Raw genomic sequence first — 19052 nt, forward strand, 5'->3', positions numbered from 1 at the left:
CCTGCCTCCTGCTTGCCAGGGTCTACCATGGGATTTCAGCATGCTGGTCTACATTGGATATGAAGCTGCGAGGATTCAGGCTGGGCCCCCAAAAAGGGGTATTTTGTCATAGGCTGTGGATGGCTCCTTCCAGCTGGGGCACAGAGCCTGTTTCAAGAGCAGTTGCTTCAGCTGCTGTGGAAACTGCTGCCGGTTGTGCAATGTAGGGGCTCCCCTGGGTGTGGGCTGGCTGTCCCCTCCACTCGTCACTTAGACCCCAGGGAGCCCTCCTCCTACCCCAGGCTGACTAGGGAGGTCTTGGAGACCCCCTGAAACTCTTCATTTCCAGAAAACACCATCACACAGGCCTAGTGGCCTGTGGGCCTCTCTTCAAGGCTCTCCTTCCTGTGAACCCCTCACAGCCCTGTCCAGACCCCCCAAACCCCACCTTGCCTCACCACAAACCACTTCCTCTGGGGCCCTTGTTCCTGTACCATGCACACAGCTGCCACTGGGGTCACGCCCAGGCCGGCCATGGCCCAACTCTCCCTCACTCACAGCGTGGCGGAGCCTGTGTCACATTGGGCGGGTGTAGCCAGGTACAGCCTAGCTGCCAACATGTTGAGACTTCAAGCACAACTCTGAGGCAGGTCCACTTCCCTTCTTCCCTCATACACATGTGAACTGAACTCGAGCAACCCCATGTAGACAGGAGGAAGAGGGTGAGCAAGGTGGAGACATAAGAGCGCCCAGTGACCGTCCCCACTGAGATGTGGCCCACAGGCAGCTTCTGGACTCGATGCCTGGCTCAAGCAGGTGCCTGGCACAGGCCCTCACACACAGGGCTATTTTGGGGATGGGAAACTTCGAGTGATCCGAGGTCACGCTGTCCCAGAGTTCCTGGACGTGTGTCAGCTGCAGAGACGCTTCTGCCCTTGTTCAGGGGACCGTGGCCAAGCCTTAGCTCTGTCAGGCCTCTGGGCCCGTGTCCCACTTGGATGAGTGGTCAGAGGGCAAGGTCAAGAAACAGAAGAGTCCTTGGCTGCAGATAGGACTCCCGCCTGGGCTAGGCCCTCTCTCCCTCAAGTTGCTGCTCATAGATGAATGTGGCTGACCACAACACTGAGCTCTCCTAAAACTCAATAAACTCACCAGCAAAACTCATACTATCCATCTGAGAGCTACTAGGTCTTCCCCAAAAGTAGTGTTATAGGCAGGGCTGAGAAACAGTATGAAGGGCAGGGTTCTGACCCAGGTGGGCTGTAAATAAGCTGTATGCAAGTACCCTAACCTCTATACTATCTCTCTGGTCCTGAAAACCAATTGTGTGTGTATGGAGACTACATCTGGTGTACTCAGAGGTTATTCCTGGCTCTGCTCTCAGGAACCACTCCTGGAAGGCTCTGGAAGGATCATATGGGATGCTGGAGATCAAATTTGCATCAGTTACCTTCAAGTTTTATAAGCAAATGTCTTATTTGCTGCACAATCTCTCTGGTCCCTGAAAATCAACATATTTTTGTTTTGGATTTTGGCCCATACCTGGTGGTGCTCAGGGGTTACTCCTGGCTGGCTCTGTGCTCAGAAATTACTTCTGGCAGGCTTGGGGGATGCTGGAGATCAAACCTGTGTTGGGGGCCAGAGCATTAGCGCAGCAGTAGGGCATTTGCCTTGCATGTGGGTGATCCAGGATGGATATCAGTTTGATCCCCAGCATCCCATATGGTCCCCCAAGCCAGGAGTGATTTATGAATGCATAGCTAGGAGTAATCTCTGAGCATCACTGGGTGTAGCCCCAAAAATTAAAAACAAAAACAAAACAAAAAACATGTTGGGGGATGAAGAGATAGCATAGAGGTATGGCATTTGCCTTGCATGCAGAAGGACGGTGGTTCCAACCCCGGCATCCCATATGGTCCCCCGTGCCCACCAGGAGTGATTTCTGAGTGTAGAGCCAGGAGTACTGAGCACCACTGAGTGTGACCCAAAAACTAACCAACCAACCAACCAAACAAACAAACAATAAAACATGTTGGCCATGTGCAAGGCAAATGTCCTACCCCAGTGTTATTGCTCTGACCCCTGAAATTAAAATTTTAATCAACTTTAACATCTAGCATGGTAAATTATTAGTGAGACAAGTTCCCTGTACACAGAAGCAAAAGGCTATCAAGTATGTGAATAATAAGAACATTTCAAGGGGGAACAGCTTGAGGCCCATGAGAAGGCACATATTGGTCTCTGGGGGTGATACCAACTGTCAGACACCAACTTGGCCACACCTGCTCCCGCCTGCTGCTAAGCTTCCTTCATGCTCACATGTCCTTGGTTGATGTGTGCAGCTGGAAACATGGCCTAAAGAGGGGGTGAACAAGCAAGCAGGAATGAGAACTCAGAGAAGAGAGGTATCTAAGAATCTAGAGAGAACTGAGTTTCTGGGACTACTTCCAGGATTTAATAAAATGATTGTCAACCTCCTTGTGGCCAGAGCATTAGCACAGCATGGAGGGCATTTGCCTTGTATGAGGCCAACCCAGATTCAATCCTCGGCATCCCATACGTTTCCCCAAGCACTGCCAGAAATGATTCCTGAGCACAGCCAGGTGTGACCTGAAAAACAAAAACAGAAAAAAAAAATCGAAAAGCTTGTCAAGCTTCTTATTCCTTTTGAGTTTCTACATATTCCATTTCTGGAAGCACTGGGAAGGGGGCTTAGGGTTGAAAATCTTGGCTAGAAGTGAGCTTTTACTTATGAACCTTGTACTCGTTTTGAATTGGAATGCTGTGAGTGTCCTTAAACAAGGTTTGAGGTATCCAATGTAACTTTATTTTCCCAATCCAATCCTCTCTCTTGATTTATAGGCTAGCCCAGTGAAGAGGGAGTACGTGTCCAAGTTTGAAGAGTGAAGGGAAAACATTTATCTTACATTAGAAAAACTGGAAAGTCGTCCTTGTTTTTGATTCTGCAGATAAAGCCTATTTGTCTGGCCTTGTGCTGACACTGTTTGGAGATCAGGGCTCTGAGGGAGACTGACTGTTAACAGTGCAAGCATGGATTGTTTGGTAAGCTGGAGGGCAGCAGTTTATAGCCCTACCTGCAACTGCAGGTCTCCAGGTGCAAAGGTGGAAATCCAGGTTCTGAGGCCTCACAGTGTTGTGAAAAGCACAGTCCTGAGGGGATCTCTGAAATCATGAAATGCCCCCCCCCCCATTTGTTTATCCTGCAGGCCAGCCATCATGCATGAAGGAAAGTGGACAGACATCTGCTCATGAATTAAGAAAATCATATTCTGTGAGGACATACCAAGCCAAAGAACAGACCAGAAATGATGGCTTGGCTCTGGATCTGTTTTCCCAGCTCTCAGCTGCACTTAATAAAAGAGCTGAGCTCCAACCTAGACCCAGAACCTCTAGTCCCTCTAGGCCCTAGAGTCTAGGGTCCCTTGTTTTTCAGAGCAATCAGCTCAGCTCCAGTCCAGATCTTTAACTCATCAAGATCATACCTATAGACAGAATGCTCCAGAAATAGCCAGGTGTATAAATGATTAACCTGTGCATTTGTTTTCCCATGAAATTTTGTTTTTGTTTTTGGACCACACCCAGCAACGCTCAGCAGTTACTCCTGGCTCTGTGCTCAGAAATTATCTCTGGCAGGCTCAGGAGACTCTATAGGATGCTGGGGATTGAACCTGGGTCAGCCGTGTGCAAGACAAGCACCATCCCCTCTGTGCTATCACTAGCCTCTCCAAACAATATTCTTTTCAGCCTCTTTAGAATTCATGTCAATCCTATAGAGGCTGATGACTTTCTATTTCTGATGCACCAAGTAAGGCTCTAGGTGGGGAATGTCTAGCCTGTCAAATGCAACAAGGCCAAAAAATCTCATGGTCTGGCCCTGGTGTATGATGGGATATAGATGCTCCTCATTGTTATTTGGTCTGGCCTGTAAATGACCTTAAAGATATCCAAATGAGTGGGGCCTGAGAGAAAGCCCAGTGGTAGGGCATTTGCCTTGCAAGAAGCCAAACCAGGGGGCCAGAGAGATAGCATGAAGGTAAGGCATTTGCCTTTCATGCAGAAGGTCATTGGTTCAAATCCCGGCACCCCATATGGTCCCCTGTGCCTGCCAGGGGCTATTTCTGAGCAGATAGCTAGGAGTAACCCCTGAGCACCACCGGGTGTGCCCCACCCCAAAAAAAAGAAGCCAAATCAGAACAGATTGTGGTTTGAATCCCAGCATCCCCCGTACCTATCAGGAGTGATTTCTGAGCACAGAGTCAGGAGTAACTCCTGAGCGCTGCCAGGTGCAGCCCAAAAACCAGAACAAAACAACAACAACAACAACAACAACAACAAAAGATATCCAAGTGGGGCTGGAGCAACAACACAATGGAGAGGGCATTTGCCTGACACACAGCCGACCCGAGTTTAATACCCATTATCCCATATGGTCCCCATGTGGTCAGTAGTAGTTTCTGAGTGCAGAGCCAGGAGTAATCCTTAAGCACAGTCAGTGTGGCTACCCTAAAAAATTATCCAAATGGTCCTGAGGGGAACAAAGGATCCTTGCTTTGCTCTAGATGCAGTGTGATTGAAGGACAGATTGACATGTAATCAGCTATGCTGGCTTGTGTGTGTCCCAAGAATGAATGGGTGGGTTGGATCCTGCATATGGCCCCTGAGTATCACCAGGTATGGCCCCAAAATCAGAAGAAAAAAGAAGAGGGTGAATTGGGTTTTAAAGAAAAGGCTGGTCTCAGGCTGGAGCAATAGCACAGCAGCAGGGTGTTCACCTTGCATGTGGCTGAGCTGGAACTGACCTGAGCATCCCATATGGTTTCCTGAACCTGCCAGGAGCAATTTCTGAGCACAGAGCTAGGAGTAATCTCTGAGCATCACTGGTATGGCCCAAAAACAAACAGAATAAAGAAAAGGCAGAGGCCAAGTGCGATAGCACAGCGGTAGGATGCTTTCCTTGCACACTGATGACCTGGAATGGACCCGGTTCATCTCCAGCATCCCGTATGGTCTCCCCGAGCCTGCCAGGAGTAACCCCTGAACACTGCTGGGTGCGACCCAAAAGCCAAAAAAGAAAAAGAAAAGGTAGATCTCAATAAGAGGGGTAGAGGGCATGGGACAGTGGGTTATTTCCAGTTATAGAATAATTAAGACTGGGGTTTTCAAAGAAGCACAGCCAATGATTTTAGGGGCATCAACATGAGGAATGATGCGTCTGAACTGAGTGTGTTTGGGTGTAGGATATGCACTCAGGTCAAAGCAGCAGGGCTTGAGAAAAGACAGCCTTGAATCTGGCTTCTGTTGTTCTTCAAAGTTACTAACTACATAAAAATGGGATCTAAGAGAGACTGAGAGCCGGAACCATGGTGACGGCCTTTGCAAAGCGTGGGGGAAGATCTGGTCGGCTGAGGACAGACAGCCTCACCATACTCCGAGGCCAGAAACACTTAGAGGTGCTATTTGGGGTTGGAGATTTACAAGCCAGCTCCCAAGGAAGGTTGGAATCTTCCCGGTCAGGATCACCAGGGAGCTCAAATCAGTTCTGCTTAAACTCACAAGAGGCAGTTTTTTTATCGTGCCAGAAGGAAAAGGGGCTAAAAGGAAGGAAAGACAGATTTGGGCTCACTGATGCAAAACCACACGGTCAAAGCCATCCACTGTTTCGCTCGCTGATTTTTTTTATTACTAATCCCCAGAATAGGAAAATACTGCAAGCTGCGCAGACCTACAGTCCCTTAGAAATTTAACGTCTAGAGTCTAGACAGAATGTTCAGGGATAAAAGAGAACAGCACAGCTCTCAACACCCCCCCAAAGCTAAAATCCCGGACGAGCAACTTTTTGGTCACGTTCTGTTGTTCTGTTGCATATCTGAAGGCCTTGGAAAGGAGAGGGGTTGGTGACAGTTCTAAACGCTAACATGGGAAAGAAAAGCCTGCTTTCGGAGCGTGCGGACCCGGGCGAGTTGCTTAGATTACAACAGCAGGATTGAGCATCCCACGGTTAGGAACCACTTTTCTCAGCCGCAGACTTCCTCCCAAGCTAACCCTAGTTGCGCCATTCGAGGTGCCAAGGGCCTTTGATTGGGCGAGCCCCCTGCTTGTCACATCTCTAGCCCCGCCCCTTTATGTGACGCCGCAGCGGGCGCTCTGAAGTGCCTCAGCCTTCATGCACTTCAGCCCTCCTGGCTAACAAACAGGAAAGCAAAGAGAGGGAGGAGAGAGGGGGGCACCCTGTTCTTTCCGTCTTCTAAACGTCCCCCTTGAGTCTTCTGATCTATTCATAGGTTCAGGAAAGCAATTCTAGACGGTAGGTGAGGAAAGACATCCTAAAGGGTAGAGGGAGGCGCCTTCGCCCAAACGCTTCCTCTTTCCCTCGGGAGAAAACTGCGCGCTTGTGACGTCAGCGGCGCGCCTCTCATCGTCCTTTCATCCCATTGGCTGTAGCTCAGTCCGTCAAGCGGGCCACGCCCCTCATGAGAAGCCACGCCTCTTATCCCGCCTCTTTGGATTGCCGCTTCATCCGGCGATTGGCTGAGGGTGCAGGCATGCTTTCCCTCCCCCGTCATAGCCCCATCGGAGCGTCCGTGAGGCTGGAGGGACCCCGCGGAAGTTGTCAGTCAGCCAGCGAGGTCCCGCCTCCTCCTCCTCCTCCCCGCCATGGGCTCTTTAGCGACTGTCACCGTCCTTCCTTCCCATTGGCCGTAACTCAGTCCGTCAAGCGGGCCACGCCCCTCATGGGAAGCCACGCCTCTTATCCCGCCCCTTTGGGTGCCGCTGCGCTCGGCGACTGGCTGACTGAGTGCAGGCATACTTTCCCTCCCTTGTAGCCCCATCGCAGCATCTGCGAGGCAGGAGGGACCTCGCGGAAGTTGTTAGTCAATCAGCGAGGTCCCGCCTCCTCCTCCCTCCCCCCGTGGCCTCTTCAGCGCCTCTCATCGTCCTTCCTTCCCATTGGCCGCAGCTCAGTCCGTCAAGGAAGCCACGCCCTTCATGAAACCACGCCTCCTATCCCGCCTTTCCATTGGCTGCAACTCAGTCCGTCAAGGAAACCACGCCTCTTATCCCGCCCCTTGAGTTGCGCTTCGCCCTGCGATTGGCTGCCTGCGGGTGGGCATGTTTTCCCTCCCGTATAGCCCCGCCTCAGCGTCTATGAAGCTGGAGGGACCTCGCGGATGTTGTCAGTCAGCCGCGAGGTCCCGCCTCCTCCTTCTCCTCGTCCTTCTCTCCCCTCCCTCCTGTGGCCTCCTCGGCTCCGCGCAGCCCCGCCTGCCCCCAAGTAACTCCCAGGCGCGGGCGGAAGTCGCGCGCGTCAGTCTCCGCAGGGCCCGGGGAAGTCGAGGTCGGGCCGCGGCTCGCGGGCACGGACAGGCGCCCTCGGCGATGGCAGCGCTCGGGGAGGCGGCTTCAAGCCGGGCGGGCGGCGCCGGCGGCGTCCCCTGAGCCCGAGGGGCGGGTCGGGTCGGGTCGGGCTGAGTGAGAGGAGTGCGGAGCGGACAAGTTGTCGCCCTCGTCGTCGTGTCGTCGCCTCGCCTCGCCTCAGGGATGTGGCCGTGAGGAGGAGGAGGCGGAGGAGGAGGAGGAGGAGGCCGGGCGGAGGGCGCGGGCCCCGGGCGCCTGTCCCCGCCTCCTGCCCCTGCCCCCGGCCCTTGCCCCGAGCCCGCCGAGATGTCGTCGGCGCCTTCGCCGTCGCCCGCGGGGGCCGCCGCCATCTCCGCGTCCGAGAAGGTGGACGGCTTCACGCGGAGGTCGGTGCGCCGCGCCCAGCGGCAGAAGCGCTCGCAGAGTTCGTCGCAGTTCCGCGGCCAGGCCCGGCCGGCCGAGCTGCTGCCGCTGCCGCAGCTCAAAGGTGAGCGAGCGGCCGCCGCCGCCTCCGCCTCCGCCTCCGCCTCCGCCACCTGTGCCCGGGCCGCCGCCGCCGCCGAAGTCTTCTTGCTCGACGCGCACCCCTCCCCTCCTTGCTTCTCCCCTGCCCGGCTGTGTGCGGACGAGAGTCGTGGCGGGTTCCGCCGACCGCCCGGAGGGAGCCCCGAGAATCCCGAGGCGCTGATCGTGCCGCCCCGTTTTGGTTTTGGGGTCCCACCGGGCCGCGCTCGGAAATCGCTCCTGGAGGGCCGGAGAGATAGCTTGGGGTAAGGCGTTTGCCGTGCATGCAGAAGGACGGTGCTTCGAATCCCATATGGCATCCCATAGGGTCCCCCGAGCCTGCCAGGAGGAACCCCTGAGCGCCGCCGGGTGGGACCCAAAAAACAAAAAAACCCGAAATCACTCCTGGCAGGCTCTCTCGGGGAACCCTCTGGGATGCCATATGGGATTCGAACCACCTTCTTCTGCTTGCCAGGCAACCCCCCTACCTCCGTGCTATCTTAGCTCCGGCCCCGAGGGCCCGTTTTGGAAGGGCGCCAGTGTCTCTCCTGCTCCTCCTCCGACCCGGGTTTGGTTCGCCCGGGTAGGCGCGCCGGTGGATACGGGCCTCTGCAGAGGCTGCTTGGCATGCACCCCATCCAGGTCCTCGCCTCCTGAACAGCGTGCGTGCGTGCGTTCTGTAGGGGACCCGACCGCTGCGGGGTCCTATGGTACCCCGAGCCGACCGCTGCGGGGTCCTATGGTACCCCGAGCGAGCGAGTGAGCGAGCGCACTGCACCCGATTGCGAACTAGATCTCCGGACCCGGATCCTTGAACGCGGATCGGGTGCGGGGGGCCCCAAATCTCTGGCTCTTTTCCCCCCTGCTCATGCTCACGGCTGGCGGTGCTCGTATCGGGGCTTCAGTTTTGATCCTGATTGCAAATATCACTTGTTTTGATTCTCATTTTTTTTCCTTTTTCGTGGATGGCCGCATGGCAATGTGAAAGTTTGCTGCTTTTTTGCTTTGCTTTGCTTGTGTAACGTGCTGTGGTTCTGTGGCATGGTTCTTAAATAACGTCGCCGATCGAGAGACTAGAGAGTCAGTCCCTGAATTTTGCACAAGGGAGGTACGGTATTCTTCAGAAGGAAAGCTATATTGTATATGTGCTGGAGAGAAATCGGTATGAGTTTAGCTGACGAACTAAGACCCTGACCTTACCTGCTGGTAGGAGGAGCTACTTGCCTGCCCAAATGTTTGAAAGGTGGTGGACCAGGGTTTTGTTTTTGTTTTTAAAGAAATCTCTTCTGTTCCGTAGTGTTTGGGCAGGGTATTTGATACCACCGTGCTGTTTGCGGTCTTAAATACCAGTGGGAAGCTCTTCATTGTAGGAAAGAATTTTTCTTCCTGCCCCGAAATTCAATCATACTGTGCTGAGATTCAGATAGCTGTGGGGATCCAAGATCTTTAAGTGTTTGTGCCAATCTGCTTACCTTACACATGACGGGAAGGTGCCATGGACTGGCTCTCCACACTCCCATAGGAAGGAATAACCTACAACCAAGTTTTCATTTCCGTGCTTCATTTGTACAAGACCACTTATCAGTGGGCTTCAGGATTTTAAGGGTAGATGTGTGCAGAGTAAAATGTTTTGATATGTAGTAATTAGTTTTTTTTTTTTTTTTAAGTCTTGTTAAAAGGGCTTTTTAAAATGGAACTCTGGGGCTGGAGTGATAGCACAGCAGCTAGGGCATTTGCCTTGCACGTGGCCAACACGGGTTGGATCCCTGCCATCCCATATGGTTCCCTGAACCTGTCAGGAGTATGCTCTGAGCACTGCCGAGTGTGCCCCCCCCCAAACCAAACCAAATCAAACCCGGAACTCTGTTTTATATCTAGCTTTAAACAAAATTTCCCCCAAAGCCTCATTTTTGTCATGCTAATTTATAACCTTTTCTGAGAACTAGGTCTTAGATATAAAAGTTGGAGCAGTTTACAATTATATTTTCTGCATTCTTTTTTTTTGTTTGTTTGTTTTTGGCCACACCCGTTTGATGCTCAGGGGTTACTCCTGGCTAAGCACTCAGAAATTGCCCCTGACTTGGGGGGACCATATGGGACATCGGGGGATCGAACCATGGCCCTTCCTTGGCTAGCGCTTGCAAGGCAGACATCTTAATTCTAGCGCCACCTCACCGGCCCCTATTTTCTGCATTCTAAGTTGATGTTAATAACTTCATTTTTCCTTCAGTAACTAACAGTTACAAAGGAATAAAACCTATTATGCACAACGTTTATTCAACTTTCCACCTACTTTATGTTTGGAAGGATCAGTATGGTCAAATGTCCAAGGTGTCTTCCGATTTATTTTACATTGCCTTTTTTTTTGTTATCAAACGATGTTGCTTGTAGCAGGTGGAGCGTGCAGCAGAGTGGACCTGAGTCGGCAGTGCCCTCTCCTTCCCACCCTGCTATGGCTATCAGCCTTTGCCTCCATTTGGCTCTCAGCCACGGGGCAGGGGGGAGTGTGCTCAGTCAGCCTCACTCAGTCTCTTAATAAACAGTATCTTTCACTGGTCAGCCTGCCAACTGCATGCAAGAGCTGTGTTTTTCCCCATCTTATCGAGTCCCGTGTACTATTGAGGCGAACACGACTTAATTTCAGGCCTGTGATTATTTAGGTGACGTTGCAACTGACACTGGTACCAAGTCAGGTGATCTCAGCTCATATTTGTGAGCTTTACCAATCTGGCAGACCATTATGATTCCTTCCTTCCTTCACTCTTGGCTGTGCATAAAGCTTATTCCTGGTTCTGACTGAACTCAGGGATCTCTCCTGGCATTGCTCAGGATTCTATGGGCTTCCAAGGGATCAAAAGCCACATGCAAGGCAAATGTCCTTCTCACTGTAGTATCTTTCCAGCCCTCATTATGGTTAATTCTGAGTGAAAGGTAACATTTCCGTCTCTGTGATGAAAATATAAAATGGGATAAATGTCCTATTCTATAAAACATTGTATATAACCTCTTTCCCCAGGATTGTGGGGATTAATTGAGATAATGTAGTGGAAATAAATTTCTAAAAATAATAAAATGGGGGCTGAAGAGATAATACAGTGGATAGGATGCTTGCTTTGCATACAGTTTAGCTGACTTCTCAATTTGAATGCTGTTTGGTCCCCAGTACCCCATATGGTCTAGAGCAGTGGTCGGCAACCTTTTTTTTAAACTGAGCCAAATCTCGCCAAAACCACGACTGAAATTTATTTTGAGAGTCACACAGGGCGGGCACTGACAGAGGCTATGAGCAGAGTCCTGCCTGACTCCTGGAGTGGCCGCCCGGTACACAGAAGAGACAAATTAAAAGTGTAAAGAGCCACATGTGGCTCTCGAGCCCACCTAGAGTGATCCCTAAGTACAGAGCCAGGAATAATCCTGAGCATCACTGGGTGTGATCCCAAAACAAACAAAAATAAGAAAATTATATTAGGGCCTGGAGAGATAGCACAGCGTTGTTTGCCTTGCAAGCAGCTGATCCAGGACCTAAGGCGGTTGGTTCGAATCCTGGTGTCCCATATGGTCCCCCGTGCCTGCCAGGAGCTATTTCTGAGCAGATAGCCAGGAGTAACCCCTGAGCACTGCCAGGTGTGGCCCAAAACCCCCCCCCCCCCAAAACCAAACAAACAAAAAAAGAAAATTATATTAGTTCCCATTCCCTTTGATAGACATCCAGATTTAAAATGTTTTTTTTTTTCTTTTTTCTTTGGGGGTGGGAGGGGGCAGTTTGGGTCACACCTGGCAGCGCTCAGGAATTACTCCTGGCTCTGTACTCAGAAATCACTCCTGGCAGGCTCGGGGGACCATATGGGATTCCGGGATTCAAATCACTATTCATCCCGAATCAGCTGCATGGACAGCAAATGCCCTACCACTGTGTTACCTCTCCAGCCCAGATTTAAAATGTTTTAATAAAATGTTTTAAATGAAGGATTTAGAAGCTGTAATAATAGTACAGTGGGTAAGGTGTTTGCCATGCACACAGCTAAGTTTGATCCTGGGTTCGATCCCCAACATCCCAGATGATTCCCTGAATCTGCCAGGAGTGATTTCTGAGTGTAGAGCCAGGAATAACCCTTGAGCACCACTGGATTTGGCCCAAAAACCAAAAGGGAGAAAGAAAGAAAAAAACTTACCTAATTTAAAGTATTAATCATTTTTTTCAGGTGATGATTTATTTTCATTAGAAAAAGATTTACATGAGGTGGGCTGAGCTATAAGATTTTTCTCCAAAGTCGGGGCTGGAGTGATAGCACAGCGATAAGTTGTTTGCTTTGCACGTGGCTGACCCAGGATGGACCTAGGTTTGATTCCCGGCGTCCCATATGGTCACCCGAGCCAGGAGCGATTTCTGAGCGCCTAGCCAGGAGTAACCCCTGAGCTTCACCAGGTGTGGCCCAAAAACCAAAACAAAAACAAAAAAAAAAAAAGATTTTTTTTTCCAAAGTGTGGAAATGGAAATAGAGTAAAGCCAGACTTTTAAAACTACTGTAAATGGACAAAGAGATAGCACAGCAGTCAGGCATTTGCCTTGCAAGTAGCAAGGACTAACGGCTGGTTCGAATCCCGGCATCCCTTATGGTTCCCCATGCCTTCCAGGAATAATCCCTGAGCGCTGCTGGGTGTGGCCCAAAACACACACACACACACACACACACACACACACACACACACACACAAAAAAAAAAAACCAAAAATACCCTGTAAACTGTTTTCAGATTTTTTTTTTTAACTAAGCAAAGAAATAACTTTGCCAGAGAATCGCTCAGATTTTCTGAATAAAAATAATCCTTAGGGATGGGGCCGGGCGGTGGCGCTGGAGGTAAGGTGCCTGCCTTGCCTGCGCTAGCCTAGGACGGACCGCAGTTCGATCCCCCGGCGTCCCATATGGTCCCCCAAGAAGCCAGGAGCAACTTCTGAGCGCATAGCCAGGAGTAACCCCTGAGCGTCACAGGGTGTGGCCCAAAAACCAAAAAAAAAAAAAAAAATAATCCTTAGGGGCCAGAGAGATGGCATGGAGGTTTGCCTTTCATGCAGAAGGTAGGTGGTTCAGATCTCGGCATCCCTTATGGTCCCCTGTGCCTGCCAGGAGCGATTTCTGAGTGTAGAGCCAGGAGTAACCCCTGAGCACTGCCAGGTGTGACCCAAAAAACAAAAACTAAAAAACAAAAACAAAATAATACTTAGTGAATAGAAAGGGCAGAGCAACTTAGTGAATAGAAAGGGCAAGAGTAAAGATGACTTTGCTGTTGAGAACACCGTTAGCTAAGATGAAGATGTAGCTCTCAGACTCTTTCTTGGCATATTCTGAATCTCCCACTGGGGATCCAGGCCAGGAACTCAGGTGCTGCTGTGAAGTGCTTTGCTTCACAGAGGATTTCCTCTCTCCTCCCCATCCCCCCAAAGTGATATTTTAGAGCAAATGGAGTGGGGATTCTGCCATTTGAAAGGTCATGGCCCTCAGGAGCTTCAGTTAAGGGCTACATCCAGCTTTCAGGGATGCAGAGCTTAACCTGACTCTTCCCCCCCTTTTTTTATAGTCATCATGGCTTTTACAACATGTGAATATATTAAAAAACATTGATTTACAAAGCTATAAGCTAGTTACTTTAGATTATATTTTAGAAGAAACATTGTATCCTGAAAAACTTATTTATTTATTTTGGTTTTTGGGTCATACCTGGCAGTGGTCAGGGGTTATTCCTGGCTCTACGCTCAGAAATCGCTCTTGACAGGTTTGGGGGACCATATGGGATGTCAGTGATTCAAACCACCGTCCTGCATGCAAGGCAAACACCCCACATTCACGCTATCTCTCCAGCCAAAAAAACTTATTTTTAAAGGTATAATTCTTAAAAAAATATTTAAATATAAGGCCCTTTGCTGACCTTTATGAAGGACAATCTGGTAGTGGTGGCTTTCGTGTGTGTGTGTGTGTGTGTGTGGGGGGGGGGGGGGAGGGGCAGGGGGGAGGGAGACAGAGAAGGAGAGACAAAGAGGAGAGAGATTACCCATCAGCTCAGTGTTCTGGGGAAGTTCCCAGCCATACATGGGGGACTGTGTGGTGCCAGATTGAACCATGTTGGCCACATGCAAAAGAAGTGCCTTGATTTTTGTACTCTCGGGCCCCTCCTCTTCTCTGATTTCGAACTGAATGTTGGGTTGTTTTCTGGAGTATCTAATTGAATAAAGTGATGATGCAGTAAAATGTATTTAGTATGAGCCTGATGCCTGGGATTAGAGCCCTGGCCTGCAAATAGTAGGTTGCAGTGTTCCTGCATCTGACTCAGAGCTGGGTCACGCCTTTGAATTTCACTGTAATTTCTTTTCATTTATAAAGATAAAGTTTCTTTTGATAATGTCACAGAGATTGAGTTATTATACATCTGTGAATAACATAGACAGGTTTATCAATAAAAATAAAGCATCTGAGAAATAAGACTTGTTTTATTTCTATCATGTTTACATGATAATATCTGGACATGAAGACTATTTTATTTGTATTTGTTTAGCATGCTGGTTCTCAACCTGAACATATGCTGAGAACTTAAAAAAAAATTAATGTAGGGCCCGGAGAGATAGCACAGTGGCGTTTGCCTTGCAAGCAGCCGATCCAGGACCAAAGGTGGTTGGTTCGAATCCCGGTGTCCCATATGGTCCCCTGTGCCTGCCAGGAGCTATTTCTGAGCAGACAGCCAGGAGTAACCCCCGAGCAAAGCTGGGTGTGGCCCAAAAACCAAAAACCAAAAAAAAAATAAAAATAAAAATTAATGCAGTGCTGGAGAGATAGCACAGCGGTAGGGACGTTTGCCTTGCAGGCAAGCAGCCAATCCAGGACGGACTGTGGTTTGAATCCCGGCCTTCCATATGGTCCCCTGTGTCTGCCAGGAGTGATTTCTGAGCGCAGAGCCAGGAGTAACTCCTGAATGCCGCTGCAAAACAAAACAAAAAGATTAATGCTTGGACACCACCCCAGAAGATTATTAATTAATGTCTCTATGGTAGGACCAAGGCATTTGTATCTCTCTGCACACTCCCTGGTGATTCTAAATTGCATCGAGGGTGGAGATTTATCTGGGGAGCTTTTTCTGTCTGTTGATTTAATTCAGTAATTGCTACATTGTCCTTTCCATTCCATTCTCATGGCTCATTACCTAGCTCATTCACTTTCCTGCCCTCGATTAACCTCCTGCCACTTACTTTCGTTCCTCTGGTTTCACTTTGCTGCCCCCTATGGCTGATCAGCTGCTTTCCTGAATGCCATAGTGCTGTGTATCTGGGAGGTTTTAGTCTGAGGAGATTGATATTGGATTTTCCTATGGTCATCATTGATAAAACTAGGGTTATCATTTGATACAAGATAGTCTTAAAAAAAAAAGATAGTCTTTTTCTCTTGATGCATAACTGTGACTGAGCTGTAAGGACAACAGAACATGGACCAGAGGTTTGCCTGGTTTTTTAGGTTGTTAGGACAGTTCCAACCACCTTATTTTTTAATTTTTTTTGGTTTTTGGTTTTTGGATCACATCTGTCAGCGCTTAGGGGTTACTCCTGGCTTTGCGATTTCTGTGCACAAAGGAGCTCAGAAAATTGCTCCTGGAAGTCTTGGGGGAACCATATGGGGTACTGGGATTCGAACAACTGTTTGTCCTGGGTCGGCTGCGTGCAAGGCAAACACCCTACCACTGTGCTATTTCTCTGGCCCCAGCTAAAACATTCTTATAATGAGTATTGTAATAAGAGTATAATATTCAAGTTTCTTTTCCATAAACTTCTGTGGACAAAAACATTAAAACATTTTTGCAGACATACTTAACTTGAGAATAAGATGTTAAATCATATACACATTCGGGGCTGGAGCGATAGTATAGTGGGTAAGGCATTTACCTTGCATGTGGCCAATCCAGGTTCAATTTTCAGCATTCCAAATGGTCCCCCAAGTCTGCCAGGAGTGATTTCAGAGCATAAAGCAAGAAGTAACCCCTGAGTGTCAGTGTGTCCCCCAAAATATACAAGCATCACAGCAATTGAGAAACATTCACTAGGATAGCTGACAACCATTAAAAATCTAACATTAGTGAGGCCAGAGAGATAGCACAACAGTAGGGTGTTTCCCTTGCATGCAGCTGATTCGAACAGATGTGTTCGAATCCCGACATCCCACATGGTCCCCGTGTCTGCCAGGAGCAACTTCTGAGTGCAGAGCCAGAAGTAACCCCTGAGCGCTGCTGAGTGTGACCCAAAAACCAAAAAAAAAAAAAAAAAAAAAAAGTAACATAGGAGCCAGAGCGATAGCACAGCAGTCAGGCATTTGCCTTGCATGCGACTGATCTGGGACGGAACCTGGGGACCCAGGTTCGATCCCCTGAGCCTGCCAGGAGCTATTTCTGAGCACAGAGCCAGGAGTAACCCCTTAGTGCCACCGGTTGTGACCCAGAAAAAAAACAAACAAAAAACAAAAAAACCCCATAAATAAATAAATAAAAATCTAACATGCATTTCCCCAGAACAGTGCAAACTAATATTAAACTACTAGAGTTGGAAACATAATTATCTGTTTGCAGTGAGACATAGAACAAAAGAGTAACGTAGCTATTAAGATCTATACAGGTATGGGGCCAGAGAGATAGCACATGCCTTGCATGCGGAAGGACGTTGGTTCGAATCCCGGCATCCTATATGGTCCCCTGAGCCTACCGGGAGCGATTTCTGAGAGTAGAGCCAGAAATAACCCCTGAGCGCTGCCAGGTGTGACCCAGAAACCAAAAAAACAAACAAACAAAAAAAAAAAACAAAAAACAAAAAACCACCAAGATCTATACAGGTAGAACATACAGTTAAGGGGCCAGAGAGATAGCACGGAGGGGCATTTGCTTGCTGTGAGCGATTTCTGAATGTAGAATCAGGAGTAACCCCTGAGCGCTGCTGCCGCGGGTGTGACTCCCCCAAAAAACAAAAACAAAGCAGAAAAAGAATAGTTAACCAGCAATATAGTAATATAGACTGATGTAAATAGAATCAATAGTAACCTAGAGGAAAGTTAATTTTTGGAGGTGACCCAGGTGTTGGAGGTGCTGAAATCAGTTTCTCCCGAGTTGTGCCTTGAATAGGCTTGGTTTCTTCATCTCCACCTTCTGTGGTTAGCTGCTGAGGTCACCTGGGAGGGATTGCCTTTGGTACTTGGACTGGAATCTGGGTGGGGGGACCCACTCATTTCCCAGCTCTTGGTCCTTCGCCAATGGGACTGTCTCTTTTGCTCTGACCCTATCAGTGACCTTAATAAATTGCTGCAAGTTGAGTGCTGAGGTCCTCATAGAGTGCCTTCGGTAGAAGGAAGTGGCCATTGGCATCTGGGTCATACCCAGAGTCTTCAGCTCTCACCTTCACTGCCTGTTTCTTCCCGCCTGAGTGGGTCTCTGCTATCATGTGTGTTGGGGCAGCTGAGCAAGGCCGAGAGATGAATGGGCAGAGCCTGTGTTGACTGGGAGCATAGTAGTTACCTTTTACTGGCACCCCACTAAGTCCAGATACATTAGCAACTTCTGTACTCCTCTTTCCTTTGATGACATCAAATTCCATAGTCTTCCCATATCCAACACTGCACTTCCTGGGATTTTTCCTCTTAATAGCTGCCCAGTGAACAAAGATGTCATCTTTTGATGTTCTTTCTTTCTTTCTTTCTTTCTTTCTTTCTTTCTTTCTTTCTTTCTTTCTTTCTTTCTTTCTTTTCTTTCTTTCTTTCTTTTCTTTCTTTCTTTCTTTCTTTTCTTTCTTTCTTTCTTTCTTTCCTTCCTTCCTTCCTTCCTTCCTTCCTTCCTTCCTTCCTTCCTTCCTTCCTTCCTTCCTTCCTTCCTTCCTTCCCTCCCTCCCTCCCTCCCTCCCTCCCTCCCTCCCTCCCTCCCTCCCTCCCTCCCTCCCTCCCTCCCTCCCTTCCTTCCTTTCTTTCTTTCTTTCGTTTTTGGGCCACACCTGGCGGTGCTCAGGGTTTACTCCTGGCTCTCTGCTCAGAAATAGCTCCTGGCAGGCATGGGGTGGGGGGTGGGGGCATATGGGACACCGGGATTCGAACCAATCACCTTTGGTCCTGGATCGGCTGCTTACAAGGCAAACAGCGCTGTGCTATCTCTCCGGGCCCTTGGTGTTATTTCTATTAATAAATCTGTAACCATTTTGGACATTGAACCATTTGACAGTGCCCCGACTTGGATTACCAGCACTGGCTTGTCCACCTGATTTTAGGCTTGGGGTGCAGGAGTATCTCTGGTTGAGCCATTTTCAGACTCAATCTGGAGAGGCAGTAGCTGGCTCATCATCTCCTTGGGAGATGGGGATCTCTGGTTTAGTACCATTAGTGAATAATAAATTATCATTCCTGGAAAGAGGCCTTTAGATCATCACCACTGGGAAGGCACCCTTCCCTCTTGGGGCATGTGCACAGGAGAATCTCTAGGAAGTCTGGCACATATAGTCTAGAGAGAGAAATGAAGTAGATGGATCAGAGCAATATGAAGACTTTCTGAAGGGCTGTGCACTATGTTCAGGTGAAAAGCACAGCTCTTTCAGTCTAGCTCAAGGGGCCCATTGTGATGATTATCTATTAGAAGGTCATTCCGGGCCCGGCGTTTGCCTTGCAAGCAGCCGATCCAGGACCAAAGGTGGTTGGTTCGAATCCTGGTGTCCCATATGGTCCCCCGTGCCTGCCAGGAGCTATTTCTGAGCAGACAGCCAGGAGTAACCCCTGAGCACCGCTGGGTGTGACCCAAAAACTAAAAAAAAAAAGGTCATTCCACTCATCATAGTTGAGATCTTTGTTCTTAAGTCCCTGTTTAGGTGCTAGTTATAAGTAAATCCACAGGCTTTATTTCCAATTCCTTTTGAGCGGTTCTGAAGGTTCTGAAGCAGGGTTGCTATGTGAATTAATAAACCAAGACAGGGGCCGGAGAAATAGCACAGCAGCGTTTGCCTTGCAAGCAGTTGATCCTGGACCTAAGGTGGTTGGTTCGAATCCTGGCATCCCATATGGTCCCCCGTGCCTGCCAGGAGCTATTTCTGAGCAGATAGCCAGGAGGAACCCCTGAGCACTGCCGGGTGTGGCTCAAAAACCAAAAACAAACAAACAAACAAAAACCAAGACAGTCATGAAGGAGAGAATCATG

At 49.2% G+C, this 19052-nt stretch overlaps 1 protein-coding gene across 1 annotated transcript in view; it reads left to right on the forward strand.

Moving 5' to 3' along the window:
• Nucleotides 1-7662: 7662 nt before the first annotated feature.
• The window catches only part of PPP2R5A (protein phosphatase 2 regulatory subunit B'alpha), a 55862-nt gene continuing 44472 nt past the window's right edge, over nt 7663-19052 (forward strand). The window contains exon 1 of the mRNA XM_049769836.1: nt 7663-7843. Coding sequence (XP_049625793.1) covers nt 7663-7843 — 181 coding nt within the window. The remainder of the gene's footprint in view (nt 7844-19052) is intronic.

This window comes from Suncus etruscus, chromosome 3 (genome assembly GCF_024139225.1).
Source record: "Suncus etruscus isolate mSunEtr1 chromosome 3, mSunEtr1.pri.cur, whole genome shotgun sequence".
NCBI classification, from domain to species: domain Eukaryota; kingdom Metazoa; phylum Chordata; class Mammalia; order Eulipotyphla; family Soricidae; genus Suncus; species Suncus etruscus.